The sequence below is a fragment of the Desmodus rotundus genome, chromosome 3 (assembly GCF_022682495.2).
Source record: "Desmodus rotundus isolate HL8 chromosome 3, HLdesRot8A.1, whole genome shotgun sequence".
Classification (NCBI taxonomy): Eukaryota; Metazoa; Chordata; class Mammalia; order Chiroptera; family Phyllostomidae; genus Desmodus; species Desmodus rotundus.
The window spans coordinates 187,926,609-187,942,130 of NC_071389.1; the positions used below are offsets into that span (position 1 = coordinate 187,926,609).

The window sequence follows — 15,522 nt, forward strand, 5'->3', positions numbered from 1 at the left end:
CACTGAGTTAGAGCTGGGATTTATAGTTGCAATCTGGAAAACTCTGTGCGTGCTTAGCTCTCAGCCCAACCTGCACAGAAATAACAAAGTTCTACAACAAAGAACCCAGTCCCCACCTTACCCAGTTGTCTGAATCTCTCATCTGTGCCTGAGGGGACTGAGGTCAGCCAGCCAGCACACAAGAGGTTTATCCCCTATAAATAGGCATGTACAAAGCCAGGAAGCTCTCTCCTGTCAGCACCTTCCTACTGCTTCTTTGTGGGGCCTCTCTGGTCCCATTACAGGGAAAAAGCAGGGACTGAGAGTCCTGCTCTGCGTGCTGATTTCCTCATAGACCAACCTCACATGCATAAGCTTGCCCAATGGTGTACTGGACCCAGCTCCTCCCAGCTCAAGAGAGCACACCTTTCCCAACTCCGCTGTCCTGTTGGTAGCTTGAATTCAGCCACGGTGGGAATATGGACCCCATAGAAATCAGCAAACACTATAAACCAGGGCTTTTTGTTTGCTTCTTTATCTTGGAGAACCAATTGCTAAACATAAGTGCACCATTGCTTTTATCCATACTAGATCTATTAGTAGGTAAAGTTTGATCTCAGTCCTCCAGTCTCTCTCCTGGGCTGAAACTGTCCCTGTTATCTTCCCACCATACCGTTGCAAAATTTCTAAGGATTATGCATGCACACACATGCACACACAGGCACAATCCTATCGAGAATCTTCTCTGACTCTTCATTTAGACTAAAGGGTAAAGGACTGATAAGGACTCAGACTGTGACTTGATCAGGAAAATTTGCCTTTTGACACTGTTCACACAATTAAATAAAAGGAAGGATTTGGGAAGGCGGTCTTTCTGACCTTTCCAGTGTCCCTGAAATTACATCAAAGGGAAAGTGTCATCTATGCCAAACATGAAGACAGCCTTGGTCTGTCCCCTAATATGAGTCAGGCCACTGTGTTTTCCTTCTGTGATTCAGAATGCTTCTCTACATCCCACGCTGGCAGCTGCCTCCAACCTCACTGTCCTTGTGCCTTCCCAACAAGCTATTGAGGACATGGACCAAGATGAGAAAGACTTTTGGTTGTCCAAGAACAATATTCCTGCCCTGATAAAGTAAGTATTATGTACTTTATTCTTCATGGTACGTTACTGGTGTCACTGTGAACAAGCTCCTTGGAGGGAAGCCACATGGTCCTTCAGATTCACAGCGCTGAGTGTGTTCTAGGACTCCCCTCCTCTCCCCCGAGGGTGGCAACAGCTAACGTCATTGACAGCCCACTCTCCGGTAATGGCTTTACATACAACTCAGTTAATCTTCCTAACAACCCTATGAGATAGGCATTATAATTATTCCCCTTTTACAGATGTGGAGACTGAGGCACTTGAGTAACTAACCCAAGGGTGCCATGGCTGATAACTGCAGGGGGAGATTTTGAACCTGGCAGCCTGGCTCCAGAACCAGTTTTTTAAAAGCACTCAATGATACTGCCTCGTGCACTGGTGCTTCATTGTAGCCCTGATGGGCTGTCGTTTCAGAAACCATATGCTTCGAGGCACGTACGGAGCGGCAGATCTGCAGGCTCTGTCGTCTTCAGATACGCTGGCCACGTCGCTGCAGGGCAACTTCCTTCACCTGGCGAAGGCAGCCGGGGTAAGAGCACTGTCATCCGTCTGGTTAGTGGAAACACGCCAATTATCTTCATATCAACCTTTTCCAATTTTTCTGTTGCGGCAATTTCCAAACATGAGCCAAAACAGACTAATCAAACCTCCAGTGTCCGTGTAAGCCTCACCCAGCTTCAACCATCATCAACCTAGGTTGATACATACACAAACAATATGCACAGTGACTCTATAGCAGCAATCCTGTGACACGTGGCCCTCTGCCCACTGGTTAGCCACAGGGCCCTTCCAGACAGACCACAGGCTGATCCAGAAAGTCAGATCTTTCCATTCTTCTGGGCGAAGGTTGTACAGTTTCACCACTTTGACTTTTTACGTGTGGTTAACCAAGAGCTTTGTCAGTGTAACTCACTGACTGAGTCATGACAGGTTACTAAAATGTTATATTAAGTTGGGGTCAGCCGGCCAACAAACATTGGCTGAGCACCTGCTGTGCTCCAGGAACTGATCCAAGTGCTGGAGTTAGGGTGGGGCCCAGGGAAGAACCAAACCCTACAGATGCTCAGCTTCTGGCACCTCCTGCGGTGTGTCCGGGACTTGGACTTAGTCTTCCCCACGGAAGTCCAGCTGCCCTGCTGCACGTGGAGGTGTCTTCAAACTCTTTCTGTGAATCTCAGAAGATGAGAATGAAGATTCTGCTGGAGAGTGAGAACTGCTACATCAGTGGACCGTGGGCTACAGCCAAAATGTTTCAGAATTACTGCTCTAAAGCGTTTCTGCCTTCCCATTCATCAGTGTGAGCACTATGAAGAGGCTCTATCACTAGTACTACCTAAATGTATGTGCTTCAGTAGATAATTCCTTTTAGAAAGCAGAGAAGAGTTTCCTATGGCCCCATGGATTCTTTACATATTATTATAATTCTTGTGCGTTACATACACATATCAGATAATGGGGTTGTTTTCTACCAGTGGTTTAAATCACTAGTTCTCTTAGCAAGCATTCAGTGAACATCCAGCCTGGTCATGCTTATCCAGACTATAGATTCAAGGATAAATCAATCAAGACCTCTGGTCAGGAGGAGCTCACCAACAAAGACACATTTTAATGAGTTTATCCCTGTATCTGATGTAAATGTCTCCCTTTAACCAAGGGAGGTGTGCTAGGTGGCCAGGAATGTTTTTTCAGGGCCTCTGCAGATGCGACTTTGGAGCTGCTCAGGGTGAGACAATTCCCTTCTGCACCCAAAGTGCCCAGGAAGAATTTCAAATAAAGGGCCATGGTGGGGAGATAAGGAAAGGAAACAGAGAAACCAGAGAGGGCGGAGCCCAGTTGTCATGGTCAGTTGGTGGCCAGGTGGGTGGGTAGGTTGCATTTTATTTAGCTCCATTCCCCTTGTAATTATTATTCTTGAAAAATAGTTGGATTCTGACCAGGAAAGTCAGTTACTGTCTGTGTAAGGTTGCTAGGGCTGTGATAACAAATTACCACAGACGGGGGGCTCAAATAACAGAAATTTTTATCTCACATTTCTGGAGGCTGCAAGTCCAAGATCAAGGGGTGGGGAGAATTGCCTCCTCCTGAGGGCTGTGGAGGGAGCTGCTCCAGGCTGTCTTGCAGATGACTGTCCTCATGTTCTCCCCACATGGCTGTGTCCAAATTTCCTCTTCTGATAAGAACACCAGTCATACCATTCTAATGGGCCCATTCTAATGACCTCATTTTAACCTGATTACCTCTGTAAAGAACCTACCTCCAAGTAAGGTCACATGTTGACGTACTGGGGGTTAGGACTTCTACATAAGAATTTTGGGAGAGGAAGGAAAGACAGTCCAACCCACAACATTGTCTGCAGTGTTTTTCAAACATCAAGGTCACTTTAGTGCCTGGTCAGTGCTTTTTTAATGAAATAGAATGGAGTGGAATAAAATCAATGATTAGCTGCCCCCCACAGAGTAGAGGAAAGTACTGTTTCATTTTGATTGTGTGTTTGTATGTGTGTGTGTGTGTGTGATAGCTAATGGGTCCCCATTAAAGGTACTTCTAACTGTGGGTCATGGACCAAAAGGGAGAAGTCACTGCTTCTCAGGAAGTGGAAAACCCAGAAATAACGTCGATCCCTAGGTGTACTCTATGGAGACTCACCTTCCCACTGTGGTTCGCATTTGCAGAACATCACGATTGAAGGGGCATCTATCATTGACAGTGACAACGCAGCCACAAATGGCGTGATACACATCATCAACAAGGTACGAAGTTCCATCCTCTCTCATAGGTAGCTTCTCTCCCCCTCTTATTTATCCTCCTGTACGGTATCTTTGGTAGGGGGGAGGGGTAAATGCTTATCCTTAATATAAAAGTAACCTGCAATGGGCTTAAGTACTTTTCTTTTAAAACCATTTCAAGGTTCTACTCATTCAATCAGACTCAGTTACTACCTACTCAGCCCATATTCTGCAACATGCCCTGTGTAAAGGGTGGCCACATAGAGTATATTTCTTACGTATGGGAACATCTTACACGGCACACAGAGCCTTGGTGCTGGGAAGTCCATACATCCAGGTGGAAGGTAGTCAAGAACTGGAGGAGAAGCAAGTGCTCACTTATCACTTTTCCAGCCCCCTCTCTGCGTTATTGCATTCTAAAACAATGGGGTGGGTAAAGCCCCATTGTTTTAGAAAAATGGAAAAGGGTAGCCCTGGCCAGGATGGCTTACTTGGTTGGAAAGTCATCCTGTAAATCGGAAGGTCTCAGGTTCAGTTCCCAGTGAAGGTACGTGCCTAGGTTGCAGGTTCAGTCCCCAGTTACGGCACTTATGAGAGGTTGCTGGTCAGGGCGTGTAAGAGAAGAAAACCAATCGATGCTTCTCTCTCATATCAATAAGCATGTCCTCATGTGGGGATTTAAAAAAATGGAAAAGGGTAGAAAAGGTATTATGAAATTTTCATTTTCCTCTAAGGTATAATTCAACAATATTCAGGTATGAAATAGAAAATAAAGCATAGTGTGAAATAGGGTTTGAAGCTATACTACAATTCTTAGTTATTATATTAGAATCTTTATTTGAAATTAAAGCTAGAATTTAGGGTATATTGGGAGCTTTTGAAAGGTGGGAGATTAAGAAAAACAATGAACTAACTGCACTTTAACTAAAAGGATTCTCATTTGGCACTTACACACTCATGTTCTTATTTTAGGTTAGAGAGAAGGTCAACTATTTCCATTCAGAAAAGAGAGGCTCTTTATAAGGCTCCTGGGTGCATTACCCGGGAGGGTGGAGCTGCATCTTCTCTGGTTCTCATCAGCATGAGCACCTCTGCCTTGCATACAGTCATAATTGGAACCATTAACAGCCCACTAGGGGCTAGCCATGGTGACAAGTACATGTCCCACATTGTCACATTTGATGTTGACAACACCTGAGGAAGTAGATGCTATTGTTCTCACAATGAGGCAGCTGAGCATACTCATGGTTAAGTAACTGGATTGAGGAAGAAGGTATGTGAACACAAAGTTTCAGGGATGCATGTCCACCAATTCAAGTTCTCTGCCTAGCTTCTAGGATTCGCTGGCTCCCTAAGGATCTCCTTCTACACCTGTCCATTGGACATTGTGGTCACCTTTGTCAAAGCCACCATGAACAGCTGTGCAGGTTGTGCCCTGTATAAGGGTTCCCTGCCTGAAGGTGGAGTGTGGCTGAAATCCAGCCCACTTCACGCCCCAAGCCATGTGTCCTATTGGTATTGCAAACTATCAGAGCAGGGTGCCTTATTTTATGTCCACGGAGGCATTTGAGGGGCTGGGAGTAGCCCTGAAAATTGAATAGTGTTCTGTGATATGAACCCATGTATTGGAGAGTTGTAGTCCAACCAACACCTGCTAACAGAATTTTGGGGCTTCCTTTCCCAGGTTCTGGTTCCCCAAAGAGGTCTAAGTGGCTCCTTACCAAACCTACTCACCCGGCTGGACCAGATGCCTGACTACTCCACCTTCCGGGACTACATCATTGCAAGTACCACGTTCTCTGCATGACCCCCTTGCGCAGGTTCCTGGGAACATAAATCCCTCATGCGCTCTTGTCTCTTTCCATTACAGCGGTATAATCTGGTGAACACAATAGAGGCTTCTGATGCTTACACGGTGTTTGCACCAAACAATGATGCCATTGAGAATTACATCCAGGAAAATAAGGTCACAAGTCTAGTAGGTATTGGGAACGATAACCAGGGAAATCATTTTCTGGAAATTCAGACACTCAACACTTTACAATTCATCAGTCATATATCCTTTCACTCTTCTACCAAAACTTCCTTTCCATAACCAGATACTTCACATAAAGTCATGAGGAGATGCTGTAATACACACACCTCCCCAACCTATATGTGCCAGAGATGTCCATGTGCTGTATTTAGGTTCTACTCACGGAAGCAAACATTTGGGCCCATGTCCACAAGAACGCAGGAGTCCCAGGAACCTGGATGTGTGTCCACAAGACACGAGTGTCCAGTGTCCCAGCCAACAGCGGGAGTGCAGGGATCCCTGTGCAGGGACAAGCCAGCCTGCCAGCAGTACCTGGCATGAGATCGCTCAGGCCTGAGTGAGACCCCAGTCCCACAGGCCAGCCCCTCTGCAGGGGAAACACAGCAAGCTCTTTAACACATCCATCAAACCTCCTCTCATGGCTTGTAATGTGAAAGGCAGGCTGGGGTGTGGCAACTCTCTCTCTTCACGGCAGTTCTTTCCAAAGAAATCTTTAAAACTTTCCCCCAACCTTTCTTGCCCTCAGTCTGGGTTTTAGGATCACCTAATGAGTTCTCGACTACCTCATATGGAAAATGTGCACGTTCTCCAAAGTGAGTTGCCTCAGATTTCATATTTTAAGGCTACAGTGCCCTGGTGTCTCGGTCAAAACTTCTGGGTCAACAAGCCGTTGCTCCTGTAATGGCCCCCAGTGGCCGACACGTGAGAGCAGCCTGGTAAGTGACTGCGGACTGACTGGCCTGTGGGTTGATTTTCAATTTTGTGTGTTGTCCAGGAGGAGGACACCCTCAAGTATCATGTGATCTTGGAGGAGAAACTCCTGAAGAATGACCTGCACAACGGCATTCACCGGGCGTCCATGCTGGGCTTCTCCTACCCCCTCAGCTTCTATGTCTCCCAAGGACAGGTGCAGTCCTTTCACTCCAAACCCAGGAATGGGTGTCTTAGCTGCTGTCATCTGACATCACTTCCACACTGGAGTGATCTCACCAGGGCTTCCTAAATGTTACCCAGATAGTTGTCTGTTTCACCATAAAGTAACGACTAAGCCAGAGCGTCTGTCACCAGCCTTCGGATAACCAATGTGGCTCTGCTAATCATGGCATTTGAATCCCAGCAAGTAACAGGTGCCCCTCAAGGCTGATTCCCATCAAGCCCAGCAGATAGTCCCCAAGTGGTCTCTAAGAGGGAAGGGAACCGCCAGCAACACCTTACCCCCAGAAAGGGGCACAGGCTCCAGGCCACAAGGAACCTAAGGACATAAGTAGGACACAGCAGCCAGAAAAATTAACATTGTCACTGATTGTGGAGACTGAGGCCCTAGGACCAACTGACCTCCACACCAGCATATGCCAGTATACATCTCACACAACCCCGTATATTTAAATGTTTAGAATTCATTTAAAAAAGAATTAGCAAGACTACATATTTAATATATTGCAAATAGGGAATTTCCTTCACACATTTCATTTAAAACATCAAGAGAGAAGGTCAATCTATGAAAATTCAACAAGAAACTCAGAGTTACTCAAGTATACATTCTCATAAAAAATGCTAAAAGCAAATTATTAAGACAAACTTAGCTCTACATTAAAATAAAGTAAGTTTAATCATAAAAACCTTTCATCGATAATGCTGTTTGGCTCTTGTTAGGAAGGGCAGCTTACAAACAGTTTTCTCAGTGGTATCACCATTGAGTTCCGGGCGAATTTTATGAGCATGTTTGTTAAACTGCTCGGGTAAAAGAAAGTCTTTCTGACTCTTCATTACTTAGGGAATAATCGAACTCCAAAGATTTTTCTCTGACTCCTACAAATATCTCACCTATTTTATAATAACTTGGAGGAGATTCTTTTAAATATATTTTCTTATTTTCTCAGGAAAAGCAATTTCTATTAAGAACTTACATTTTTATTTTTAGTCTATGTCATCTTTTACTTCATCGCACAGAAAGGAATGTTCCGGTGCAGTTAGTTGAGTCAGTTTCAATTATGTCACGTTTATTTTCCATTTGTTCAGAAAGCCTTTGATCCAGAACCATCTTAAAACAGAGGCTTCATCTCCCAATAAATAAATGGTTCCATCTTACAACCAAGGTTTTCCTTTTAGTGATAACTTACTTTCTCTTAGGACAATGGAGATGTAGAAAAACGCTCTCTGCATTGACTTGTGTCCAAATCAAAATTTTAATGCAACACAAAATTCTCTGGATATGTCAAAATTAATCACATTTTAATGTCAAATCAACAGTATTATAGCATCAGAAGTTCTGTCATTTTGAAATTTCAAATTAGCTCAACATCTTGGAATTCTGGAAATTTTTGTGTTGTAATCACCATTTGACACCACCAGGTTTACTGCTAGTCATTCAAATTTACACAGACCCTGCACTACCTCTGGGGAGCTCAGCCACTGGCAGCTCACCTGACTCCAAGTACATCATCACAAGGGACTCTAACATTCAGTGGAAGTTCAAGTTTAAGCCCTTAGCAGAGTCGTTTTAATATTGCTGCTGTGGGGACTTTGGGGGAAATTATTAATCATTTGGAAACACTTACTGAATATGAACTTGACATTTGCTCAGTACAATAAAGAATTCTCCCAACCTCAGCCCTACCACACCCACACACACAGACACACACACCACCCCGATTTTTCAAAGAACCATTTATTTCCAATTATATTACTTATGTTAATGAATGAATTAATAGATTGATCTATCTTGTATTAATCAATCATGAAGGCCTTCTCCTTAAAAAAATCAGAACAAAACAAATTTCAACTTAAAGTTGAATTTGAGTTGACCTCATATAGATATTGACCTAGTGCCCATGTCTTGGATGCGTATAGACACACTAGGCAAAGATGGATGCAGACACACCATACACCCCACAGAAACCCCAAGGGAAACACGGGGAAATGCTGACCTCAGAGCAGTCTCCACACGCTGGGAAATGATGCTATCACACAGCTGGTGCGACATTTTTTACAAACTAAAACAGTTAGTTAATTTTATTCTAATACAAGTGTCACCTAGCCTTTCTGAGACTTAATTGCAAATGAACCATGAAGTAGAGACATGCAGAAAGAACAGTGAATCTCATTGTCCACTTCTTGGTCTGGGAAAGTATGCACCCCTCCAGGGCCACTAGGCCGGACGGAGCACAGCCGAGCCCGTCCACAGAGCCATTTCACCCGTGGTCACTAACATAAAGACCATGCTATAAGATTCTTCAAACAATCATAAACCAGTTAGCTTGAAGGGTGGAGAGAAACCTCGGAGATTATCTGCAACAACCTGCTTCTTTTACAAAAGAGAACTTTGAGATTCAGAGAGGAAAAGCAACGGGCCCAACTCACACAGCTGGATGGTCCAGATGCAGGACTGCTACTCAGACCCCCCTCTCCGAGGCCAGGGCTCCTTCCACTGCAGCGTGCCACCCTCTGAGTGGGTGGGGGACTATCTCTTAGGCTGTTGTCATATTGACCGCCTCCAATCCCCATCTTCCCCACTTCCCTTGAAACAGTTATTAACGACCACACCTAAAACAAAAACAAGAGCAAACTAGGCAAACAACTAGAACAGGAACAGAACCATAGAGATGGAGATCACATGGAGGGTTGTCAATAGGGGAGTGGGAGGGGGAGAGGGGGGGAAAGGTACAGAGAATAAGTAGCATAGATGATAGGTGGAAAATAGTCAGGGGGAGGGTAAGAATAATATAGGAAATGTAGAAGCCAAAGAACTTATAAGTATGACCCATGGACATGAACTATAGGGGGGGAATGTGGGAGGGAGGGGGTGGGCAGGATGGAATGGAGTGAGGGGGGTGGGAAATGGGACAATCGTAATATCATAATCAATAAATATATTAAAAAAGAAATCACTACAATAAAAATTTACATCGAACGCTCTCATTCACAGATCTATGTAAATGAAGCCATAATTAACTACACCGATGCAGTCACTGACAAGGGAGTGATCCACGGCTTGGATAAAGTTCTGGAAATTCAGAAGAATAGATGTGATAGTATCGACACTGTTAATATACGTGTAAGTTATATCCAAGGCCAACAATGCATCTGAGTGTTGGTTTATTTGTTCATATTTTAAGCATTAGATTCATCTATTAGGATGCCTCAATTTAGTTCAAAAAAACCCTGGGTGAGCATCTCTGATGTGCACAAGAACATTACAACCACCCAGCTGAGGCTCTGCAAACATAAGACATGACCTCTGCCCTCGATGGGCTCACAATCTAATGTAGTAAGTTTTACCTTGGATGCCTGGGAAAGCCTGCCTGGAGGGCGGTGTTGAGCAGAATTTTGAAGCCAGGATCTTTCTCAAAGAGAAGATGTGCCATGCCCACCATACACACAGGGAGGGGACTATGGTATTTGGCAGATACTGGCCAAGCCTGATCTAGTAGGAGAGAAAATATGGAAATGGAGACTTTTCACTCTAGTCCATTATCATTCTTTCAGTAATAGTAATAGCTGCTGACATTTATTGGGCACTTACTATGTGCCAGGCACTGCTCTAAACCTTTTACACGTGTTAACCCATATAATTTTCACAGCACTCTACAAAGTAGGGACTATTACTATCCCCATTCCATCAATGGGGGAAATGAGCCACAGAGAAGCGAACTAATGCATCCGGGTTCACAGAGCTGACAAGTGGCAGAGAAGGAGTTCCAATCCCGGCAGTGGGGCCCCAGAGCTGGGACTCTGAACTACCAATCTCACCATGCTGTCCAGTAGATGCTGAGTTAAGATCTAGAGCTCTTGAAAATTCTAAGGGAAAAACAAGTGTGTGAGTTAAGTAAGGTTTATTTATTTGGGGGAGGGTAACTTTGTATTTTCCATCTATTTATTCTTTGTGTATTAATCAAAGTACTAGCCGAGGTTCTGCAGGGTGGTACACATGTACACACACATACACACATCTAGTGTGGTAGAGAATAAGGAGCCAACTTAATAAATTCTGTTGTTCTAAGTTCATAATGTTTTTTGAATAAAAGAAAATTGAAATTAAAAAAAAAATCTAGATGTATTGACCTGTTCTTGTTTTAGGAACATGTCACACTTAGAGAGTTTCTGTCATTCTTAAGTGGTGCTCTTTGTTTTGTGATAGTATATGTATTATCTCCACCCTGACCCCTCAGCTGGACCATGGGCTCCCAGGGCTGGGCACTGAATCTGGCCCAATCCACTAAATAATGGGTTACCAATAAGTAAGGGCTGTTGATAAAGAAATTTGGACTTAGATGAGATAAGACCTCCTCACATTAAAGGATTATCAGCATCAGAAGCAATGCACAAACATCCAAGACCTGAAGCATTGATAATTAAAGTGCTTGTCTCGAAAAATATTAAAGAGGTTGACCAGGCGAGCTTCCCTAATAGCTTCCTGATTTTCAATTCTGTAACCTATCACCTTCAGCTCTAAAGCCTGGAAAATATTTACAGCCTCATTTTGCACTGAAATCAATAACCATGAAATGTTCTCTTTGCCTCTGTGTTTTGTCAAGGGAAAGTGTGGGAAGTGTCCCCAGCAACCCATCTGCCCACCTGAAAGTAAACCACTAGTAAGTATTTTTCCTGCTTTGATCAAATAGTTTCCAGATCCCAGGGAGGTAGGTCCAAATCTCGAGAATCAGGGAGGTCCTTCCTTTTCACTTCCTTCACTTCTTCACTGGTTTTACTTTTGTTTTACCTTGTTATGTGGTACGCATCTTTCTAAAGCCTTGAATCCACTTCTTTTGGACTAAATCAAAATTTTAATTAATAAATAATAGAAAGTGGAGATCATCTCAACCAATGCCCAATGCAGAAAGAGACTGTTCACTTTATACATATTCTGGTAGCCAGTTGAGGCCAGAAGCAAGACATCGTATTGGGAGGCAGCTTCCATATCCAAAACCATATCCAGCCCGGATAAGCTCCACCTGCCTGATTTCCTTCTACAGTTGAAGATGCAGCTGATTTTCTCTAAGAAACAGATGGCAGACTTGGGCGTGGTAGATTTGTCTTTGAATTAATTACCAACCTGTGTTTCTTGTAGCTCTTTATTGTATAATAAAAAACTAATTCTGATAATGCTCCAACCATGAGGAAGAATAAATACTGGTGCACCTTCCAAAGTATGATGATAATAATTTATAACAGGCCCCAGCTAGGTGGCTCAGTTGGTTGGAGCATCATCCCATACACCAAAAGGTTGTGGGTTCAATTCCTGGTCAGGGCATGTATGGGAGGCAACTGGTTGATGTTTCTCACATCAGTCTCTTTCTCTCTCTCTCTCTCTCTCTCCCATCCTCCCCCACCCTCCCCACCCTTCCTCTCTCTCTAAAATCAATAAAAACTACCCTCAGATGAGGATTTAAAATAATAATAATTATAATTATAATTACAATTATAATTATAATTATTATTATTATTTGTAACAGTCACAATGCTGATTCTCTCACTTGAGTTTTAATTTAATCTTGTGTGTCAGAGGTCTTTGTAAGTAGCCTTAATCCCTTCTCTGATCAAGGCAGAATAGAAATCAGTAAATAGAAGCCCAGGCTCAGACCAACTGGCACATAATGCTAGAAGGACATTTCCATCTGGTTTACTCTATGATTCTTCCTAACTTGAGTTAGTCTTCTAGAGAAAAATTCTTTTTCCAGAATACTACCTTACAGTAGAATTACTTGCATTTTCCCACCTGGTGTTCCAGCTGCCAACACTGTGTTTTTATGTTTTCTTTCCTATAAAGCAGCTCTAAGAAACCATCCCCATCCCTTTCCAAAACATTTCAAAGAGACAGCCCCGTGTCACCCACCTATTTGCTTTTAGGGAGTAGAAAACATTTTTCTAACTAAAAAGCTGATATAATCATTACTATTTCATAGAATAACGAGACAAAGAGATGTATCTATACCATTTATTTCATGGGCAAACGATCCGTGTTCATTGGATGCCAACCAACCTGTGTGCTAACTATCATTGTGAGTATCACAATTTAATCATTCTTCTAATTATAGAGGTGGCATTGGGAAACTTAATCATGTGTCATGGTTTTCAATGTGCCTTTACACATATGCCTTCTGCCGTCTTATCTTTCTTCCACCTTATTATCTTCGTTATCATTGTCACTCAAAGTGGTGGTGATGGCCAGAAAGCCCAGGACAGCCCTGTCAGTCAGCAAACAGGTCAACACTGCAATGTCCAATTAGATGATGAAGAAACTGAGGGACTGAGAAGTTGAGAGGCGAACTGCCCTCTGAGCATGCTTGCAAGCAAAAGAGGCTGAAGACACGGCCAACTCCCTGAGCAACAAGCGGGTGCACTGGGCATTTAGGAAACAGGACCCCAGAGCTAAGTATCTGTGAGGTCCTGCTGCTTAGGAACCTGCAGGAAAATTCTTTATAACTTCCTGTCTTACTGCTTTCCCAGAAGACCAAACATAACCTCTACCTATCCACAGAGGTAAGATGTTTTAGCCCTAAGCCTCAGAGCTTGAGGCTATAAGAGATCTTGTGTTTTCAGGTTCTTAAGAATAAAATCAGGCCAAACCATGCAGACCTCACACAGGGCTTCCCTGAACTATCAGAGATTTGTTGTAAGAGTGACTAAAGCCTCATCAGCATGGGCCTCCCACTGTTGGTACCAAGTGGATGACATACAATGGGAAGGGGTCAGGTTGGGGTTCGGGAGCCCCTCGATGTCCCTCCCCTTTCACATTGCTTGCATTATTTTGTACTTAGAACCTGCTGCCCCTCTTTCTCTCTCGCTTTGCTTCATCCTCTTCTCTTCCTTGCCTATTTCCTTTCCCTCTTTCCTACCTCCTCAGTGGAGGCCTCCGTCCGTCCCTGGCACCCCTGGAGGTTGCTTAGCCTCTCAGGGGTTCCTGCAACCCCTTCACAGTGGGGTCCCAGCCCAGGGCGCACAGACAGTCTAGCCGGTGGGATTTCTGCACCGCAGCTGGACAAAACCAGGAGAGGGGAGTGTGGGCCCAGCCTTAGCCTTCTGTTTCAGAAACGAGAATGCTGTGCGGGCTTCTTTGGCCACCAGTGCCAGCCCTGCCCCGGGCAAGATGAGAAGGTCTGCTTTGGAAATGGCATCTGCTCGGACGGATCGTACGGCACGGGCAAGTGCCAGTGTGGAGAGGGCTTCAATGGGACAGCCTGCGAGACCTGTGTGGAGGGCAAGTACGGCGTCCACTGTGACCAAGGTACACACCCCCCCCCTCCCTGCTCGAGTGCCGAGGAGAAGAGGAACTCGGCCTGGGTCCTAGGCAGGCTGCTATCCTACCCCCGTGACCATGTGAACTACAACGTCACTTGTGTTATGTGATTTGCATAGGACAGAGTTTCCCAGCGTATTCCGTCTCTAACCTAGACCTACCAACCCAGCACCCCATTTGTTCATTGGCACTCCCCATCCTAACCACCTCTGCGTATTTGCCGTGTAGCTGGTCCTCATAGTCACACTCTCAGTTTTGGTCAGTGCTCGATAGTTTGAAAAGCAGATGTGTGCACCTTGTCTCATTTACTCCACACAGGCACCTTATACAGGTGGCTATATCAGGTCATGCCCATTTTACAGATGAAGATATTAAGGCAAATAGGTTAGATGATTTTCCCCAAGGTCACACCTGAAAGATGCAGAACTGAGATTTGAATGTATACTTTGCTTGACTCCAAAGCTTTGCTCTTGAAGGATGTTGTCTTTTATATGAAGATCACTCTATAGATTCACCCTCAGGAAGCCACATGCTTTCATTTGTTTTCACCACAAAAAAAAAAAAAAAAAAAAAAAAAAAGGTACTGTATTTGAGCCCAGACATTTGCATTCTCTTACCCTGAACTTTCCTGTGCCCAGGAACACAACCTGGTCGACTTCAGAGGGGGATTTCCTAATTCATGATAAGAAGACAAAGCATTTCTTCTACTTTGTACTAAAAACCACAAATTTGACTTGGCTCTCACTGCTTTATCATCAGCTGGCCCAAGCGAGGCAAAATCAATATATAGTCGACTCATTACCATTGGGCCATATAATATATAATTGGCATTATAGTGCTGGTTTTTTCTATGTTACATGGAAGATTGCCCATTTGTATCTGTGCAGGAGGTCCTGGCTTGGGCCCAGAGAGGACCCTCATGGGCTGAATGCTTTTTCCAGGGGAAGGCACCCCTAGCTTTCATCCAGTCCTCGAAGGGGCTCGTGATACTGCTGCATAACAAAGGAACTGTCATTTCTATGGAGTTGAGGAGGGCAGTGCCACGCCGGGTTTATATAAACCCAGTAGCAAATGGGCCTCTTTTAAAGTCCGCTCTTCAGGACTCCAAGGGGTCCCACATAAACTCGGCTCCTCCAATAACCCCAGCTGAGGACACTCTCACTTCTTGGGCGGCTGCCCCACGATGCTACACGGTCCCAAAACTATGGTCCTTGTAGAGGCATGGCCTGATTCACCCGTTAGCCTGCTCGATTCTACCTCCCAGATCCCTGCCCCTCCTGTGAATCCAGCTCTTCATTAAAGACAGCTATTCTCTGAAACCAGGTTGGAGAATTAAGTGCACTGCAGTGAACCTTCATAGTAAATGATCGATGAGTCATGGAACACAGCTCAGAAGTCTGAC

The 15,522-nt window shown here is 44.3% G+C and overlaps 1 protein-coding gene across 2 annotated transcripts in view; it reads left to right on the forward strand.

The window, feature by feature from the left end:
- STAB2 (stabilin 2) overlaps positions 1 to 15,522 on the forward strand; it is a 123,727-nt gene that overhangs the window by 62,366 nt on the left and 45,839 nt on the right. The window contains exons 29-38 of one of the 2 annotated variants that reach the window (XM_053921971.1): positions 978 to 1,114; positions 1,538 to 1,652; positions 3,796 to 3,873; positions 5,534 to 5,632; positions 5,720 to 5,827; positions 6,660 to 6,791; positions 9,810 to 9,938; positions 11,419 to 11,475; positions 12,787 to 12,882; positions 13,913 to 14,108. In XM_053921971.1, coding sequence (XP_053777946.1) covers positions 978 to 1,114; positions 1,538 to 1,652; positions 3,796 to 3,873; positions 5,534 to 5,632; positions 5,720 to 5,827; positions 6,660 to 6,791; positions 9,810 to 9,938; positions 11,419 to 11,475; positions 12,787 to 12,882; positions 13,913 to 14,108 — 1,147 coding nt within the window. The remainder of the gene's footprint in view (positions 1 to 977; positions 1,115 to 1,537; positions 1,653 to 3,795; positions 3,874 to 5,533; positions 5,633 to 5,719; positions 5,828 to 6,659; positions 6,792 to 9,809; positions 9,939 to 11,418; positions 11,476 to 12,786; positions 12,883 to 13,912; positions 14,109 to 15,522) is intronic. The other variant, XM_053921972.1, reaches the window with a different exon arrangement.